This window comes from Vipera berus (assembly GCF_964194415.1).
Source record: "Vipera berus genome assembly, chromosome: 2".
NCBI classification, from domain to species: domain Eukaryota; kingdom Metazoa; phylum Chordata; class Lepidosauria; order Squamata; family Viperidae; genus Vipera; species Vipera berus.
In genome coordinates this window covers 266,951,762-266,971,720 of record NC_138203.1, presented here as the reverse complement: position 1 = coordinate 266,971,720, position 19,959 = coordinate 266,951,762, and the positions used below count along the sequence as shown (strand labels likewise).

Sequence of the window (19,959 nt, the reverse complement as noted above, 5' to 3'; positions counted from 1 at the left end):
TCTTGGCCAAGAAATGGAGACAAGCCCCATGCCCTAGAATCGGACACGACTGGACAGGGAAATCCTTTATCTTTATCTTTATTATTTCAATGCTTCCAACTTGCAGAGACCTGTCTGAACGTTAAGCAATCCAGGAATTATTGTAAGCACGAGCAAGAAAAGCAGCAAAATGCATGTCTCTCTCAGTCTTGCAGCATTTGCCTTTGATAATGAAATCTGGAATTTTCTGAAGACAATATAGAACATTCATCTGACATTTCAAAGGGTTTTTGATTCTTGGACCTTCTAGCTTATTTTTGGTTAGGCCAGGGGTAGGCAATCCTGACTGCTCTTTAGAAGGCCAGATCCTGAAGCTAAAACTCAAATACTTTGGCCATCTAATGAGAAGGAAGGACTCACTGGAGAAAAGCCTAATGCTGGGAAAGATTGAGGGCAATAGAAGAAGGGGACGACAGAGAAGGAGGTGGCTGGATGGAGTCACTGAAGCAGTAGGCGTTAGCTTAAATGGACTCCAGAAGATGGTAGAGGACAGGAAGGCCTGGAGGAACATTGTCCATAGGGTCGCGATGGGTCGGACACGACTTCGCAACTAACAACAACAACAGGCAACCTTGGCTCTTTTATAACTCATGGACTTCAACTCCCAGAATTCCTGAGCCAGCTGGCTCAGGAATTCTGGGAACTGAAGTCCATGAGTCATAAAAGAGCCAAGGTTGCCTACCCCTGGGTTAGGCGATCAGCCTAACCCTAACTGGAAAGAAATGAGATGTTAAATCGAGAGATACCTTTTAATTCCATTCATCCTATGCTTTCTCTAAAGACTTCCCATTGGTAGCCTTGGGAGTAATACATCTAAAGAACCACCTTGAGTGTCTTTGTAGCACATGCTTGTGTTGTTTTGTAGTCTATGATTTTTATGAAGGATATCCTTCTTATACCATTGCATTTCATTTAAGTACTCTGTGGCTTGTTCTTGAATTCTGCCTTTATAGCCATAAGATCAAAATTGTATAGAGATGTTAAGTAATAATCCTGTAGGGCCGTGTTGCTCACCAAAAAAAAAAAGCCCACAAAAAAACACAAAAACCCACACAGCAAACAACAATAACAAAAAAACAACCCCACAGGGAAAGAGGATATTTCTCTGCCATGAAATTGCAAATTAGTCATAAAGCCTGGAGATGTAGTTCCGCATTTCCCACATAATTTGTACTTTAGCTTTCATGGTTTTTTTTAAAGAAGTACATGACACCCTAAAGCTTAGCTTACAAGTCTCAACAGCTGAAGCAAAACCATACAAATCACATCATGACTTAGAGCTTTGTGTTAATTTTGCTGTCATGTTAAACCATAATGTAACTGTTTTGGCTTTGCTTGTGTTAGCTTTCTATGAGAACCCACTTTACAGTTCATCTTGCTATAAAATGCTGTATTGTATTAAAAGGCTCCTTCACGGGCTTTTAAAGTTGCTTTTATAAAGCGATCTTTAAGCTACCTTTACACAGGTAGTAGTCCTCACTTACCAGCACAGCGGAGCCCAAAATTTCTGTTGCTAAGCAAGACAGGGGTTGAGTGAGTTGTGATTATAGCAGAACTTGTGCCCCATTTTATGAACCTTTTTGCCACAGTTGTTAAGTAAATCACTGCAGTTGTTAAGTGAATCTTGCAGTTGTTAAGTGAATCTGGCTTCTCCTTTCACTTTGCTTGTCAGGGGCAGCTGGGAAGGTTACAAATGGTGACAGTGCAAGGGGGTGCATGCCACAGGGATGCTGCAGTGGTCATAAGTATAAAAAACAGTGATAAGTCACTTTTTTCAGTGCCGTTGTATCTCTGAACAGTTACTAAACAAATTGTTGTTGTTATGTGCTCCTGGCCACTTTCCTTCATGACCAGAGGCAAGCTCGCCTGACCAATAACCAGCCAAGACACAGTGAAGGCCTTTTGTTTCGTTTATTGCAGGGGTGTCAAACTCAATTTCATTGAGGGCCGCATCAGCATTGCGGTTGCCCTCAGGGGGCCGGGTGGGTATGGCCAGGGTGGGCATGGCCTACTGGGTGGGCGTGGCTAGAGTGCGTATGGCCTACTGGGTGGGCGTGGACAGCTCTACATCGTTCGCATCAAGGGTGCCTATGGGGGCCTGGGCAGGAGTGGGACAGATCTGAGGGTCTCTGGCAGAAGGAGGGTCTCTGGGCCAGGGCCAAGGCAGTGGGGGCCGTTCCCTCACTGTTTCCAGGATGGCTTCGCAGGCCACATGAAACCACTTCGCGGGCCGGATCCGGCCCCCGGGCCTTGTGTTTGACATGTCTGGTTTATTGCAATAAGCAGGGAGATAAGCTATCAAAGCTTGGTTCTCTCTAAAGTTTCAACCCAAAATATTCCCTTCTTTATACAGGTCTGTCTCGGCCGCACATCCCTCCTCTTTCCCCATTGGCTGAGGTACTATGAGGCTACACTCTTTCTGACCGCCTCCTACATATTTCCTGCTACATACTAAATCATACATCACATGTACATTAAAATTAAGAGATAATTTACGCAAGGTGTGTCAGTTAATATTAATCAACTAATGGCACATGCTCAGTTGCCTGAGTTCTGGCCCCCTTTTTTATGAATTCTTAGAAAAATAGTTTCTTTCCTGTTTTGCTAGTTATCTTCTCTTACAGATGTTTTTATAGCTTGTCTTCTTCCTTTCCCATTCTAAGACCCAGCTAATTTTTGCCTAAGTGTTTCTCTTACATCCTTTCTTTATGCTCTTCTTTCCTGGTTCCCATATATTATAGTTGCTTCTCCACTCAGTAAATTTCCACTGCAGCAAATTCAGTTTTAAATTTCTTTTTCAATATTAAATTTCTGAAGATCTTTCCTTTACTTCTATCGGTTGTTAAGTCAAGGACTACCTGTCTCTTTTTAATTCCAGGTGTCCATTCATATGCATGTATGTAGGCATACTCAAGGAAAGGAGGGATATAGATGAAATACAATCAATCCTTAACATTTAATATTTAATATAACAAAATTGTCAGGACCCACCTCAATCCACATCTTAGGAAATAAGAACTCTTGGATGCAAGTTTAGTCCAAAAGGAAAATGTTTACTAGGATGGAATCGATTGTGGCAATACAAGACGGAATCTAACAAAGTTACATTTCAATCCTATATAAAACATTCCCATTTCAGCCCCTCCCCTCATCCATTTGGTCAGATGTCAGGCCCTTCCATGGGAAAGGGAACTCTCCTTGGGTTTATGGTTATTGCTTCCTTTTGTTGTAAATGAAGATGCAATCCAGATCTGTCTCTCCCCCTCCCTCCCCCAGTTCAAATGTTCCCTGTTGTTTGAAAGATGCCTAAAGTCTATCCTCTCCCCCCCCCCTTCGGAGAGATGGCAGAATCCCCAGAATAAGCACATTGTTCTACCTATACATTTATGAAATGTGATATAAATGGATTCTGACAAAAATGCATTTTCGAGAGGTTTTTTTCAACTAGATTAACTAAATTTTAGTTTATATGCTTGCTGAAGAGAATAGGATGACAGTGATAATAGTGGTGACAATGATCTGGTTATGTGCTCCTTTGTGCTCCTCCTACTTTCCTTCGTGACCAGAGGCAAACTCACCTGACCAATAACCAGCCAAGACACAGTGAAGGCCTTTTGTTTCATTGATTGCAATAAGTGAGGAGAGAAGCTATCAAAGCTTGGTTCTCTCCAAAGTTCCAACCCAAAATATTCCTTTCTTTATGCAACCCTGTCCCAGCCGCCACATCCTCTTCGTTCCCCATTGGCTGAGGTACTATGAGGTTACACTCTTTCCGATCACCTCCTACATATGTCCTGCTACCTTCCTTAAACATACTAAATCATATTCACATGTACCTTAATAATATAAAATATTAGACATATTCAATTAGTTATTTTGAGCTCTGATATTTTATGGCTTCTTAAAACAATAGGTTCTTTCCTGTTTTTCAGTTCAGCTAATTTTCCCTGGCCAGCCATTTCCTCACTCAGATAATGTTTATCTTACATCCTCCCTTTACGCTGTCCTTTCCTGGTTCCCAACCATTGCAGTTTCTTTGGTAGGCTTGTTTTTCCATTCAGTAAATTTCCATTGCAGCAAATTCAATTTTAAATTCCTCTTTCAATATTAAATTTTGAAGGCCATTCACTTATTCCTATCGATCCTTTATTGAAGTAAACAGAATAAACCGAAAAAGACCAAACTGATTTGACGTGTTATCTTTGATTGAATGGGCATATAACAATCTGTGCCCTTACTCAGATTTTCTGACTTTTGTCTTGTCTCTCCTTTCCCACTTTGATTCTATGAATATATAATTTTTCACAAGTACTTCAGATAATGCAACTATTTCCTCAAAGAAATTAAAATCTATGTAGCTTTGTGGGTTGGCATTGGTCCTAAGAGCCCGAGGGTTTCACTCTGTTAATTTGCAGGCTTGTGGATTAAATAGAATGATGGTTTCAAACTTCTCCAGTTGCTGGTAATGCCTTTGGAGAGTTTTCCACCACTTATCTGATAGTCATTTACAGGTATAATAATAGTGAGGCATGGGAAGTCCTTCTAGATCAGTCCTCCTAAGGACAAAATTGGTGGAGCCTTGGTGGAGCAGTGGGCTAATGTCTCCTTCAGTAACACCAGCTGCCTGCAATTAGTGCAGGTTCGAGTCCCACCAGGCTCAAGGTTGACTCAGCCTTCCATCCTTCCGAGGCAGGTAAAATGAGGACCCAGATTGTTGGGGGCAGTTAAGCTGACTTTGTAATAATGCCGCTTGGGGTGTGTGTGTGAAAGCCCTAATAAGAAGGCATATACATAGAATGAAGGCTACTGCTAAGCTTGTAAGCCGCCCTGAGTCTTCGGAGGAGGGCGGGATATAAATGGAAATAAAAAATAATAATAAAAAAATTGTGATGTTGTTGAAAACACACTGTGATGAGGCTTTTCTTCTCTCCTGAATAGCTGGCCAATCACACTGATCTGAATAAATGCAAAGGCTGGAGGTAATGACCCACCTGATGGACTTGATAGGGCATGAAAGTTTATTCTTGTATTATATTCTCTGTGTGTCTGTGTGCTATACTGCCTGAAAATTCCTGTATTTTTTTCTGCAAGACTTTTTTTTACTAGAAAATGGGAACCCTCTGATAACAGTAAAATAACAATTGTAAACAAAAGCAAAAGAGTGAATTGTAGCTGACCAAAGACATCTCTGTGAACAATTTATGACAATGGCTGTGTAGATAAAAGTGGGACTATGGGGAGAAATTCCTTAGATTATTCCTTGTATTATGTCAGAGACCGCAGAAACACTTGGGGCTATCATATGACATTCTCTTAATGTGAATGTTGGTTTGGTCCATCTTTTCCTTCACTCTTCAAAATATATTCATGCTTCATTCCACCCTTACATCTTTCAGTGTGCACACTTTATCTTTCTTTATTTTAAAGAAGGATATCTGCAGGGAATTATTTTTTTTTAAAGTGTAGATGGTAGCCACCTAACTATGATCAAAGCTCTGTTTGTTATGTGTGTTACATCATTATGGGCACCATCTTGGGTTTTTGATCCAAGATGGTGGAAACCTCTGTGTGCTTGACTGATTATCTCAGGGGTTTCAAACTGCCAGCCCACGGGCCGGATGCATCATAGCAAAACCACACCCACCCTGTTGCCGGAAATGGCAAAAAAGTCACAATACGTCGCGACATATCACATGACGTGGTGAGTTTGACACCCCCGATTATCTCCTTGATCCTTATTTGCCTCTCTTTCACTTGTACTTTTTCATCTTATGTTAATCTGGTAGGCAAAAATCATAAGGAATCTTTGAAGAATAACAAATTTTAGTATAAGGCATAAACCTTTGTGAGGGTACAATCTAAGCAATGTAACTCTTCTTCAGAAGAAAGCATTTATTGTGAGGGATAGTCTATTTTTTAATTTAAAAAGTCCTATGCAATTTACCGGTATTTTAGGGATTTTCCTATGCAGACAGTAAAATCTGCTACTACTGTAAAAGGATTGGGAGATGTATCAACCATTTAATAGATATTCCAATCAAACTTTGTTTCTGAATAGTGATGGCACTATCATTTCTGAATAAATTGTGATAATATAATTTTATAATCATCCATTACTTCCTTCTCTCATGTTATATTCATGTTTCTTCCTCTGGCAGTTTCTTTACTCAATTTTCTATTCTCCTCACCTTTGTATGCTTTTCTTCCATTTTGTTAAAAGGAAGATTTTCATCTGAAGATTTATCCTGCTCATTCATTCCTCCTGCAAATCATTCATTTAGTCATTTCTGCCTTTTTAAACTTTTGCTATGTGTGACTTTTCTGTCCTCTTGTCTTGAAGCCTGCTCCTTGGGCCATTCTAACACATGTGTCTTTTATTATATTTGACAGATTTGTAAAATGGAGTCCAGATTGAAAGCACAAGTAGAGATGGGTCTTCCTCACATCACTTTCAAGAGAAACATTGGGAGTTTGGGGTGGGGGAAGCTGATGGGGATAGTTTCAGTAGATAGTTGCTAAAGGGAAAACTTTAGAAAGCCCAACTCTTAATACTATGAATTTTTGCTTGGTTGGGCAACAGGTGGACTTACTTTTCCAAACAGGAAAAGGATTCCAGTAACTGCTAGAATCTGAGATTGAAACTGTTTTCAACAGCACATGAGAAAACATCTCTAATTAAATGGATCATATCCTACTTTAAGCATCCTGCCTAAACTGGTTTCTCCATATCAGGTTATATTAAAATAATTTTGATTGCAATACCCAGAATACAAAACCTGCCCATTTATTCGATTTGAAGAGCTCAGCCCTATGAAAAAGATATGTGAGTCATAAGGTTCTAGCAAACAGAATTTCTGTGTCCTTTATTTGTTTTTCCATATTGCATCAAGTTCTTACATTGTTAAAATAACAGGACTTTTATCCAAAGAATTCAGACAGTGTTTATTAAGAGGTTCTTTGGGGGGTGCCGTTACTTCTGGAAGGTTCTCTGGCACAGCTTGTCATCATTTTCCCAAGGAAAAGTCTTGACTGCTTCCTGAGAGAAATAAACACACAACTGCTATTCTGAAGCCAACAACACTGCGGCTATGTCATCAAATAGCGCCTTTAAGATGTGGACTTTCAAAGAATTTGACCTAAATGGCACCCCTTCAGGGTAGGCCAGTTCAAGAAATAGACAAAGCAGAGATTCCAGGATGCTCTTCTGTGTAGTAAAGTAAAATAAGATAATTTGATTTATTATATGTATTTATTATATGGTTATTTTTACATAGAGTGTAAGTGTCGAATAATATTCAAATTAGGTGTTTTGGTAACAGCTTTGAGGTTTGGTGCCTGTTTGTCAAGCCCATGTCCTTGGATCTGCCAGTCTGTTCCAGATTGGCACCTCTGGTTCCCGTCATCCTGTCATTCCCGCCCCCCTCCCTACATCCCCATTCTCTCCTCCTTCCTGCATTTTATGGCAGTATGTCAGAGAAATTAAGTAGGCCAAAGCAATTATGATGGCAGACCTGACAGATGTACTCATGTTTATATATTTCAAAATGGAGGGGAAAATGATCCTAGCTGACAGCTGTTAAGCGTTGGATCCCTACCTCCTATCTTCTTCCTAGTTTGATGAAGCAGAATCACCATTGAACTTGTCTGCAGAACAAAGAAAAATGAAATATCAAGATAAGGTGGACATCTTATTACTAAAGAATATGAATCTAGAAGTTGGATTCTGAGGATTCCATAGATTCTGAGGGTATCAGGGCAACGTTTCGACAAAATCTCATCCGTCATCCTCAGGCTGGTGACTTCTTCTGGGAGAAGTGTGTGATAGTGGCTGTTTTTTCTTCTTTTTTAAACTGCCAGAGGGGGTGTGTTCTGTGGGTGGAGGCTTGGCTGTGTTCTGATGGGGTGGAGGTGTGCTCTGATTGGGTGGGGGCTTAGCTGTGTTCTGATTGGGTGGGAGTGTGTTTTGAATGGGGGCTGTGTTCTGATTGGGTGGGGATGTGTTTTGAGTGGATGGGCTGGTCTCAGCTGCCAGCCTTGGACCTGAACTGTTGAGTTGTGCTACTTTTGTTTGGCTCCGTGTTTGTGGTGGTGCCATGTTTTTATAGTGGGTGTCAGTTTGCTTATTGTGTGGTTTGGAGGGGTTTAAAGTGGCTAATGTTGCAGCTGTAGTTAGGTTTCTGTTTTGTGGTTGTGTGTCATTATCGTTGTGGGTTCAGATTTGCTTTTTGAATGGTTGTGTGGTGGTGATGTCATGTGATGTTATCATGAGTTTGGGTCTGGTTCTTCTCCCAGAAGAATGAAGCTGAAGTCACCAGCCTGAGGATGACGGGTGAGATTTCGTCGAAACGTTGCCCTGATACCTCCAATTCTACGTGGGAAAAAACCTGAATGACCAAAGATCTACATACAAACACCCGCGAAAACCTCAGAAAACACACACACACACACACACACACACACACACATATATGTTATTGTTTGTCACATAGTCAGCCAGATGTTTAGAATAGATGACATTTTTGGTACACATATCCAGTCCTTCCCAAAGAGCTGGGACAGGCAGATATTGTTTGATGGTGATAAAGGTTGCAGGATGTAAGCTATTCCAAGTAAAGCTGCCTTTTGCAACTGACTGTCAGGGATTTTGTCAATGCCAATGGTGGTCAAGTGGTGATCCAGATATTTTGAGATTAATATTAATATTATTATGGTTGCTTGTTGTTAAGTGCACAACTAAGGCGTACATAGAGATCTCCTAAGACAGTAGTTCTCAATCTTTTCTTCATCACAGACCCCCTTTAAATACCTTTTCTGGTAACAGACCCCAAAACGTAACTCAATATTTCAATCATAACATTTTTTCAAGCCTTCGCTGAGCTCCTTTGATCACACTGTGGCTCCCAAAGGGTCCAGGGGCCACAGGCTGAGAACCACTGTCCTAAGACATAACTACAAACTTAACTCTTGAAGCATCATGAAAGATTCTTGCTCTACAAAACTGCCCAGTAGAAAATCAAATGAGTATGGTTTTTTTTTCAGTCTCAGCAAAGGCTGGCAATAAAAACAAAATCTTTAAGAGATTGCTCTGTGAGTGAGATGGGTGGTCTCTACATTTGATATAAAAATATCAATGATTTTTTAAAAAAATATCTTTTTCATCAACCACTACTGCTCTTCCAAAGGCAGAACTAATAGTTGAACTTACGTGGCTCTTCAGCTTTTGAAAAATGGCTCTTTAAAAAGTCACAGTGCTCGTTCACCCTTTGCTGGAATGGCTCGGTATTAAGGAGGAAGAAATTCTGCTCTGTGGCATTATACAGCGGCCACTCATCCTCGGTGGCCACCAACCCAGCAGGATTCCTATGGAGGAAGAAAAGGATATTGATGGAAGCTAATTAAGGAGAGAACCAGGGCTTTTTTTGTCATAGAACGCCCAGAACAGAGTTCCGGCACCTTTTTTGAATGGAACCTTGTAGGATAGGCAAGGTGGGTTGTATGACGTGTGTGAGTTCCGACACCTTTTTTTTTTTTTACAAAAAAAAAGCACTGGAGAGAACCAACCCAGAAATAAAGAGAAATTTCCCGACACTGAGAACAATTGATCAGTGGAACAGCTTGCCTTCAGCAGCTGTGGATGCTTCATCACTGGAGGTTTCAAAGAAGAGATTGGACAGCCATTTGTCCAGAATTATTATTTTATTATTATTAATTTTATTTGTATACCGCCCTTCTCCCAAAGGACTAGGGTGTCCTGCTTCACCAGGAGGTTGTACTAGAAGAAATCCAAGGTCCCTTCCCATGCTTTTATCCTGATGTAGTTCTTTTCCAAATGGATTGGTTTTGACTTGAGAAACTATAACCAAGGGGAACTCCCAAAGGGGACTTTGAGGGAAGGGTTGGGGTTTGGCTTGGTGAAATCTCTTGTCTCTTCCTTGCTGATCCAAAGCCAAGCTAGCTCCTCCTAGACTCTTGAAATCTGCCAGTCCCAATCCAACTCCTCACACCCTGGTCACCCTCCATCTTGGGTGTTTCCCCTTTACTACTTATTCCCTTGCAAGCCTTTGCTCATTCTTCAAATGGTACAGCAATGCTTTGTTTCTTATCTCCCTTTTGCCTTCTCTATTCCACTTGTAGAAATAATATACCCTGGAATATATGTAATACCACTGACCTCATAAAAGAACGATTACCTATAAGTGACATAATTAAGAATCCTTAAAAATTTCAGGGCTCTTCCCTGTACTGTTAGTTCTCAACTTACAACCATTCATTTAACGTCCACTGAAGGTTACAATGTGTGACTTACAACTGGTCCTTGAACTTACAACTGTTGCAGCATCCCCATGGTCATGTGATCAAAATTTGGGTGCTTGGCAACTGCCATGTATTTACAATGGCTGCAGGACCCCAGGGTCACGTGATCACCATTTGGAAACTTCCCAACTGACTTTCAACAAGCAAAGTCAGTAGAGGAAGCTCCATTCAATTAACCATATGTTATACTTAACAACTGCACTGATTTTCTTAATGACTGTGGTAAGAAAGGTCTTAAAATTGGGCATGATTCATTTAACAACTTGCTTAGCAACATAAATTCTGGTCCCAGCTAAGGTTGTAAATCGTGAACTACCTCTATTAACTCAACTTGTAAACATAGGCAAAGTAATAGCGTGCATTTCTTACATATAAAGTACATTTGTTGAAGGTGGGTGGGGTCTTTCTTTGGATTTAAAATACTAATTTATAGAAATAAAGTGAACCACTTACCCAGTTCTGGTAAACTCTGCCCAGTATTGCATCATCTTACGGCTCAGTCTGGCTTCAGCCTCTGTGTACCTTTGATTGACAGGCAGCACAGATTCAAGGGTCCCCAAAACATAAGGAACCTCAGCACCGTGGGTTGCCCCAACCCATTCAGGCCAGACTGACCCTGAAGGGCGATGTGTGAATAAATAGGCATATACAGGACTCCCCATTTTCCTGATATATCTTGCAGCTTCAATCAATGGGCATGCAATGACCCGATCTGTATAGAAGTGGGACAGAGCAGAGCGGTATTTTGCTGGGCCCTGATTTCCTTCACTGAACCTCAGGGCAATTGTCTGAACAAAATCTTCAGTTGCATTTGGCACCAACAGTCTTATCCCTTTCAGAAGCTGCTCCTGATTGATGAGATTGTGGGTGGTGTTAGAGAAAACATAAGGGACAAATGAGGCTCCTTCATCAGAGGTTTTTCCTATGAGGACAGGTTTGACCTGAATTTGCCCCTCCTCCATGAGCTTTTCTGGAGCACCAAGCAAAAAATCCCCATCGACGGTTGGCCTGAAGGGAAAATTCAAAAGGTAGCCACCTTTGAAGAACAAAGCTATTTCATGCTGAATAAATTCAGAAACATTTTTTGTTTCCAGGCAATGCAGTATGCTGGTATTACTGTCCTCGGAGCAACCTAGCAAATGAGCAAATTCCAGCGATAACCGTTTGGCTTCCGCAGGAGACCTCCAAGACCAGAAAGCATTGGCTGTTCCACTCTGGATCACTGCTTGGGCAAAAAGATCCTGGCTTTTTGACGCAAGAAGATGGAAATTCACAGAAGAACCTCCAGCACTGTTGCCAACAATGGTCACTCGAGAAGGGTCTCCCCCAAAGGCAGCTGCATTCTCTTTTATCCACCTCAGGGCCAGCTGTTGGTCCCATAAGCCTAGGTTCCCTGGAACAGCTGGTGGCAAGTAAAGAAAACCTAAGGCTCCCAAGCGATAATTGATGGAGGCCACAATGACATTCTCAGTGGCAGCTAAGGATGCCCCATTCAACACATCCAGAGAAGATGAGCTCATGAAATATCCCCCTCCGTGTATCCAGACCAAAACAGGCACTGGTGAAGAAGGTTGTGGGTGCGGCACCCAGATGTTGAGGGAAAGGCAATCTTCTGACAGTGGTGTTTTAGGAGTCCATGTCTCTGCTTCAGGGACATCCTGGAAAATAAATTGAGGACAGGAATCGCCAAAGCTGGTGGCCTCCAAAGTTTGAGTCCATGGCTGATGGGGAAGTGGTTTCTGGAAGCGCAACTTCCCCAGGGGAGGCTCGGCATAAGGAATGCCTAGATAGGCTGTCACAGAGCCAGAGCCAGCCAGGACATGCTTCCCCTTAATAGGGCCACTGCTGGTTATGACCAGTGCGTCCCCATTAGAAGCAGAACTGGAGGCTAATGGAAAGAGGAGGACGAGGAGGCAGCACGAGAGAGAAGGACATAGCTGACAAAACATCGCAACAGTAGAAAGAGTTGACGGACCTGGAAAAAGTTACAACCAATATGAGATTATTCCTCTTACTGTATATAAATTATATCTTTCTAACTTACTCCAAAATCCCTTTCTGGAACTTAGCGTACCAATCCCTATCTTGCGAATTATGGTTAAGATATAACTGAAATGAATAACAATGTACAATGACTCCAAATCAACATTTTTACTCCTCTGATCCTGCTTTAAATCATCCAAATATACAGTTGAATCTCTCTCAGATACACACACATCCATTTTTTAAATTTCGGTATGAGACAGGATTTTCCACCTGGGACCATGCCGATTAGTAGACCATCATAGTTTTGGACAGTACTCTTTAGTTTTCAACATCTGAACAAATTTCCAGATTTTTTTTTTTTACTGAGCCACAAAACTGGAGTTATCATATTGTAAATATTCTCAAACTCCGAAAACCTGTTAGCCTTTCAGAAGGCCCCCAAAATGTGGTTTTCCCAGGAAGACCGGGTGGGGGGGAGCCTTTGTCATGGTTATACTGTGGTTTGATGGATGTTTTTCTCCCACAAAGTTGCTTTCATTTATTTCTGAAGCTTTTAATAGCTGAGGAATTGTTTTAATTGTTGGTTTATTTATTTAATTATTTATTTATTTAATTAGTTTTCTATACCGCCCTATTCCCGAAGGACTCAGGGCGGTTTACAGGGCAGCATATAAAAGACAATATAAAAAGATAATATAAAAATTAAAATGAATTAAATTAATTAAAGCCCAACAATTAAAACAATATTGTACACATCATGTCCAGGGAGATGGGTGGCCATATAAATGTGATAAATAAATAAATGTTATTTTTTATTTCTCACCTTTATAAGTTCACCCATCTCACAGAAAGTGACTGGGTGGCACACAACCATCAATAAAAATAAATGAAATGATTTTCACCATGGAGAAAGTAATTGAAAAGCTGAGCTTTCTACTACTGTAGTCCTTTCACACCTGAATGTTAACCTTGATTTATCTGAGATTCCCTTTTCCTGCCAGAGTTGCTCAACCAACTAAAAGGTTAATCAACTTTGGGTCTTTCCCCTCTTAAACGTGCCCGCTGTACAGAGAATCTTTGATTTATAATCTTTAATTTATAAGCCCAAAATTTCCACTACTGAGCAAGATCGTTGTTAAATGAGTTTTGCTCCATTTTACGACCTTTCTTGTCACAGTTGTTAAGTGAAACACTGCAGTTGTTAACTTAGTAACACAGTTGTTAAGTCAATCTGGCTTCCACACTTGCTTGTCAGAAAGCTGCAAATAGGAGATCACCTAACCGCGGGACACTGCAACTGTCATACATATGAGGCAATTGCCAAGCATCCAAATTTTGATCACATGACCATGGGGATGCTGCATTGGCCATAAGTATGAAACATGGTTGTAAATCACTTTTATCCCTGCTGTTGTAATTTTGAGTGGTCACTAAAAAAATGGATATAAATTGAGGACTACCTGTACTATTTTATTTTCCTGGGCTCCAAGATCACTGCAGATGGGGACTGTAGCCAAGAAATTAAAAGACGCTTGCTCCTAGGGAGGAAAGCCATGGCAAATCTAGACAGCACACTAAAAAGCAGAGACATCACCTTGTCAACAAAAGTGCGTATAGTCAAGGCTATTGTCTTCCCAGTTGCAATGTATGGCAGTGAAAGTTGGACCATAAAAAAGGCTGAGCGCCAAAGAATTGAGGCCTTTGAACTGTGGTGCTGGAGAAGACTCCTGCGAGTCCCTTGGACTGCAAGGCGATCAAACCGGTCAGTCCTAGAGGAGATCAACCCTGACTGCTCTTTAGAAGGCCAGATCCTGAAGCTAAAACTCAAGTACTTTGGCCACCTAATGAGAAGGAAGGACTCACTGGAGAAGAGCCTAATGCTGGGAAAGATCGAGGGCAATAGAAGAAGGGGACGACAGAGAATGAGGTGGCTGGATGGAGTCACTGAAGCAGTAGGCGTGAGCTTAAATGGACTCCAGAAGATGGTAGAGGACAGGAAGGCCTGGAGGAATGTTGTCCATAGGGTCGCGATGGGTCGGACACGACTTCGCAGCTAACAACAACAACCTGTACTACAGTCTTTCCTGTAACATATACAGTTGTGAAAATTGGACAATTAAAAAGAAGGGAGACAGAAGAAAATTTGATTCTTGCAAATTGTGGGATTGGAGACCACTAACAGTCATATCTTGGAGAACAAAAATAACAACCAAGGAGATTTTAGACCATGTCAAACTGAAACCTAGGATTACGAAGATAAGCCTGCCCTCCTTTGGTTATATTGTGGAATAAAATTCCTTAGAAAAGCCAGTTATGATCAGAATGGTTGGAAGCATTTATAAAAGAGACCAGCACAGAATACCAGCAAACATGGCAGTGTTTAAAACCTAGAAACATTAAAGTTGTAAAGCATCAGAAAAAAATGGAGAGAGCTAATCTGTAAAAGTCTATAAAGCAATGTTTTTCAGTCTTAGCAACTTTAAGTTGTGTGGACTTCAATTCCCAGAATTCTCCCAGTTGAAGTCCACACATCTTAAAGTCACCATGTTTGAGAAACGGTGTTATAAAAAGTCAGGTACAACTGAAAAGATAAAGAGCACAATTTCATCCTCTGTCTCTGAACCCAGCAGCTCAGGATTTCTAATCACCATGGAATTTCCCAAATAAAGCTGATCTTTATTTTCTTTCACACAAAGGCCAGCCTCAGAAATATTTTTTAGAATAGCTACATTCCCCTAACCTGAGGGGTCCCCAACCCTTGGGCCGCAACCCACTACCGGGCCTTGAGCCTTTCGGAACAGGGCAGGGAAGTGGTAGACAAGTGCATGTGCATGCGTGCATCCCACTTCACACGAGCAGCATGCGTGCCTGCCACACGTATGGATCCATCCCCTTTCCTTGCTCCCCACTGATCCACAAAGCCAAAAAGATTGGGGAACTTTTCGCTAACCATAATATTTTCCCATCCATACATGCTTTCCTCGGCAGGTGCTCTAGGCTGCCTAACATAAGCATCTCTGTGGTTTTTCTGAAGAAGGCCTAACTTTATTTGTCCTCAAGGAACAGGATACTCTGATCCTAAAACTGAACAAATTGTCAGCTGTACAGTCTGCAATATCAGAGCAAAGCAAGGTAGAAATAATACCTCGCATAATGTATCCATTACATTCAGTACAATCCCACAAGTGTTTTAGGAAATGCAATTCTGTCAACATCTACCTAGAAGAATCTCCCGCTGATGTTTAACGGGCCTTATTGCTAGATAAAGATGGTAGAAATTTGCAAGCGCATGTCTGAACCTGGAAGAAATGGCACCACAGTTGGGGCTTTCTGTTCACTGCCTTTTTCCTCCCATTCTCATTCTCTATGTCTCAAACTCCAGCAGGCATTTCCTATTATGGCTGAAGAAACTCTTGTCTCTTTACATATGTTTAGCCTGGAATAGCACTAACTAGCCTAACTAGCCTAAATGAACTAGCCAGAAAACAAGAAATTCTACTCCCTTTCCTACAAATCATCTTCTAATTCTCTGAAAAAAAATGTTTTTTTAAAAAAATTCCAAAGACTTTACTCACTTGTCAGATTTAGCGGGACTACTGGTTATTCGAAAGAAGAAAGTTTCAGAGATGACCAGGCTGTATCCTGCTCACAAAAAATGACCATGGAAAGAGCAACTTTATATATTGCATGAAGGTCCATTGACCAACCGGATTCTACTGATAAAGGGGGAGGAAGCTGCAAATATTGGCAAAAGCCTCCAAGATCAAAGAGATGGGAAAGCAGAGAACTTCCTTCAAATGGGGTAAGAGAACTCTAGAGCAAAGGTCAGTCACCATCTCTGGTGTGCAACCTGAAGCCTTGAAAAAAGCCATTACAACATCTGTCCAGATTTCAAAGCAACTAAAGAACCCGAAAGCAAATAACAAATACCTGATAGTGAGGCTAAACTGGGTGACTCTCAAAATGTAGGACAGACAGCAATCACCACTGGATAGACTCGCAATTGGCTGACCAACTGCACTCAGCAGATATCATGAACAGTGGGAGCTAGCAATATCTCGCGGCTAGCCAATCAAAGAGAAGGATTAGAGGGGACATACTTGAGGGGCTGTCACAGAGAAAAGGGGATTGACTCATTCCCTAGGGCACCAGAGGGTAAGAGAGGGTAAGAGAAACACATACCCACTGGTCCAGGGTTCATATAGACTATGCTGGGCCTTTTCAAGGACAGCTTTTTATGGTAGTAGTGGATAGCCACTCAAAATGGCTGGAAGTAGTTCCAGTCCCTAATATGACTACCGCTAGGACCATCCAGGTGCTGAGAAAACTCTTTGCAACACATGGGTTGCCTGATGTTTTGGTTTCTGATAATGGGGCTCAATTCACTGCTGCTGAGTTTCAGGCTTTTCTCAGAGCTAACCTCATCAGACATGCTACATCTGCACCGTTTCACCCCTCTACGAATGGACAAACCGAACGCATGGTGAGGACAACAAAGGAGGCGCTCAAGTGCATCATCACAGGTGACTGGCACCATAGACTGGCAGATTTCTTGCTCTGTCAACACACTACACCCTGCACAGCTACAGGTAAAAGTCCTGCTGAGCTTCGTTGGGGAAGGCGCTTAATTACTAAACTGGACAGGTTGCATCCAGACAGAGTGGCATCCGAAGCCTCTAAACCAAAACCCCCGAGGGGGCTGCAAATTGGTGATTGGGTTTGGGCCAGGAACTATGGGCCTGGAAACTTGTGGGTTCCTGGTCAGGTGATCAAAGTATCCAGACCCCTATCTTATAAAGTGGGGTTCGAGCGAGGGCAACTGGTCAGAAGACATATTGACCAACTTAGGAAAAGGGTTCCAGAATGGTCACTAAGTGAGGACTATGACACAAGTCCCTCTCGAGGTCCTCAACCTGGTGCCCAAGCCAGCTCACACCAGAACCACCAAGGTTTTCCTTTCTCAGTGGAACTTGAGTCAGAAGAGGAACATGGCAGCTCAGAAGTGCAACATGGGACCCCTGACCAGGCAAACCAGCCGAATCTCAGCGACCGCTGTGCCTACTCTGCTAAACAGTCAGACTCTGGGGTGGGCCAACCTGGAGAGCCCAGCCAGAGCAATTCAACTCCCCTGGACACCGGAGCGCAAAGGGACATGGGTCTACCCAGCCCACCGGGTAAGCTGGTAGACCACAAAGTGACTGGAACTCCAAGGCGTTCCTCCAGACCACACAAACCCCCAGCATATCTTACAGACTATGTTGTAAAATAAAGTGATGTGTAATGTTGTGACATTGTACCACTACCTACAGAAATTGGGGGGTAAATTGTAACTGTTGTCAAGCATGTTCACTGAGATGTTGTTTTATCTCTTTGTAGTTATACTGCATTGACAAGCTATTCTTTAATCTCTTTGTAGTCCACTCTACAAGGCACGTCTGTAAAGGTCGCGTAATATCATTCTAACTACCTTATTACATTATTATTGTTTATTATTATTTTAGTATTTTGGTTGTTGGGAGTGATTAATAAGCCTTGACTATTGTCAAGGGTATTATAGTCTGATCTTAGGAGGGAGGGGTGTTATGTACTGGGCTTTTGGAATATCACCACACGCATTGCTGGAGAACTAATGATTCTCCAGCAACCCAGTCTCCGGTCCTGCAATTGGTCAACTTTGGGCAGCAAACATGGGTTCAATCCAATTGGTTGCTACCAGAGAATCTGGCTATATATTGAGGCAGGGTGACTCCAAATCCTCAGTACAGTTCCAGCTTAAATAAAGAATGAGTTTCTCTGTACTCAACTGCGTGTCTTCATTCCTGCTCATCAGAGCCCACAACATAATAGCAGAGAACTTCCTTCAAATGGGGTGAGAGAACTCTAGAGCAAAGGTCAGTTACCATCTCTGGTGTGCAACCTGCAGCCTTGAAAAAAGCCATTACAACATCTGTCCAGATTTCAAAGCAACTAAAGAACCCGAAAGCAAATAACAAATACCTGATAGTGAGGCTAAACTGGGTGACTCTCAAAATGTAGGACAGACAGCAATCACCACTGGATAGAGTCGCAATTGGCTGACCAACTGCACTCGGCAGATATCATGAACAGTGGGAGCTAGGAATATCTCGCGGCTAGCCAATCAAAGAGAAGGATTAGAGGGGACAAGATAGCTGTCTTCCAATACTTGAGAGGCTGTCACAGAGAAAAGGGGATTGACTCATTCCCTAGGGCACCAGAAGGTAAGAGAGATCCAACTTACATATAAGGAGAATTTTTCTGATAGTGAGAATGATTAATCAATGGAATAACTTGCCTCCCAGTGTTGTGGGTGCTCCATCAATGAAGGTCTTCCAAAATAGATTGGAGAACCATTCTACCAGGATGGTATAGTCTAATGCCCTGAGGAGGGGTTGGACTAGGACCTCTAAGCTCCTTTCCAGCCCTATGATTCTATTGTCATGGTTCCGATTAATGAGACAGATCGAAGAACATTCAGGCATTGTTAATTCTAAAAAGTCTATAATAATGAGAACAAAGCATCGGCACTCTTGGATGGATGCCAGAATCTGAATTCTCCTCCTCTGAACACATCATATCAAACACAAATCCTTCCCTTAGTTTACACATCATAAATCACATTCTCCAATTAGTTTAACATACAAAGCTTCACTTCCTTATCTTATTAAAACAAGTGGGTTAACATTCTCCTCCCCTCCCCCCAGGTTCATTTGATTCAAAGCAAAACAGTTTAAAGGAAAAGGCTGCCTCTTATATTGTCAGAGCAAAAACATCCAATGTTTGCAGCATTGACATCTATTCTGTACTAATTAATTTCTTTTTAAAAGTCTAAGTCCTATGTAAATAGAGATCATGCTTTCCAACCTGATACAGAACTATTAATGCTGATGTTCTGCATAAGGTGATCTATCCAATTGTGGAGTCACTTTACTGCACTGCCATTTAAACCACAATCCAACAGCTGGTTAATGAGATTGTCAGATTGCCATCTGATCAAAAGCTTTACTGAAATTGAGATACATTCCAAGTCTTTTTTCTTGTCAATCAGAATAGTTACCTTGTCAAAGAAGGAGCCAAGATTTGTTTCACATAACTGTTCTGGGCTATGTTGTATGAGATAGGCTGTAAAATAATTTACAGGGTTTGATGCCTTTCCAGAAGGTCAAAGGGTGGGAGCAGACCTCAACTCAGGTGTGGAGATAATCCATAGAGCAGGGCTCCCCATTTAGACCCCATGGCCTGGCCATCCTCAGGCCTCCCCCAGCCCAAGGACGTCTGAGGCTCCAGTTTGTAATATATCTTCAGCAAAGAAATGTTGTCTTACTGGTGAGAGAAGGTGGCACCCTACAAGTTGGATCTCCCCCCATGATAGCAATGTTTGCCATTAGCCGGGTCAATGGCAGTACATTGATCCTTATGAACCCTCTACATCAGCAATCTTGTGTGTTTGGCTGATCGGTGTTAGACTATGGTACTCCCTGTGACACCCTATGGAAGCAAAAGTTGGATTTTTAAGAAGCAGGATAGGAATAATTAATAATAATAATAATAATAATAATAATAATAATAATAATAATAATAAATAATAATAATAATAATAAT

At 41.7% G+C, this 19,959-nt stretch overlaps 1 protein-coding gene across 3 annotated transcripts in view; it reads right to left on the bottom strand.

Annotated features, from left to right (window-relative positions):
* Nucleotides 1–19,959, bottom strand: part of LOC308663573 (cholinesterase-like) — a gene marked incomplete at its 5' end in the record, with an annotated part of 476,398 nt that overhangs the window by 6,370 nt on the left and 450,069 nt on the right. Inside the window, 4 exons of one of the 3 annotated variants that reach the window (XM_081320117.1) lie at nucleotides 6,876–7,075; nucleotides 7,635–7,683; nucleotides 9,245–9,399; nucleotides 10,807–12,328. In XM_081320117.1, coding sequence (XP_081176243.1) covers nucleotides 7,649–7,683; nucleotides 9,245–9,399; nucleotides 10,807–12,328 — 1,712 coding nt within the window. In that variant the 3' untranslated portion in view covers nucleotides 6,876–7,075; nucleotides 7,635–7,648. Of the gene's footprint in view, nucleotides 1–6,875; nucleotides 7,244–7,634; nucleotides 7,684–9,244; nucleotides 9,400–10,806; nucleotides 12,329–19,959 lie in introns of those variants that run through there. The other 2 variants (XM_081320115.1, XM_081320116.1) reach the window with 2 other exon arrangements.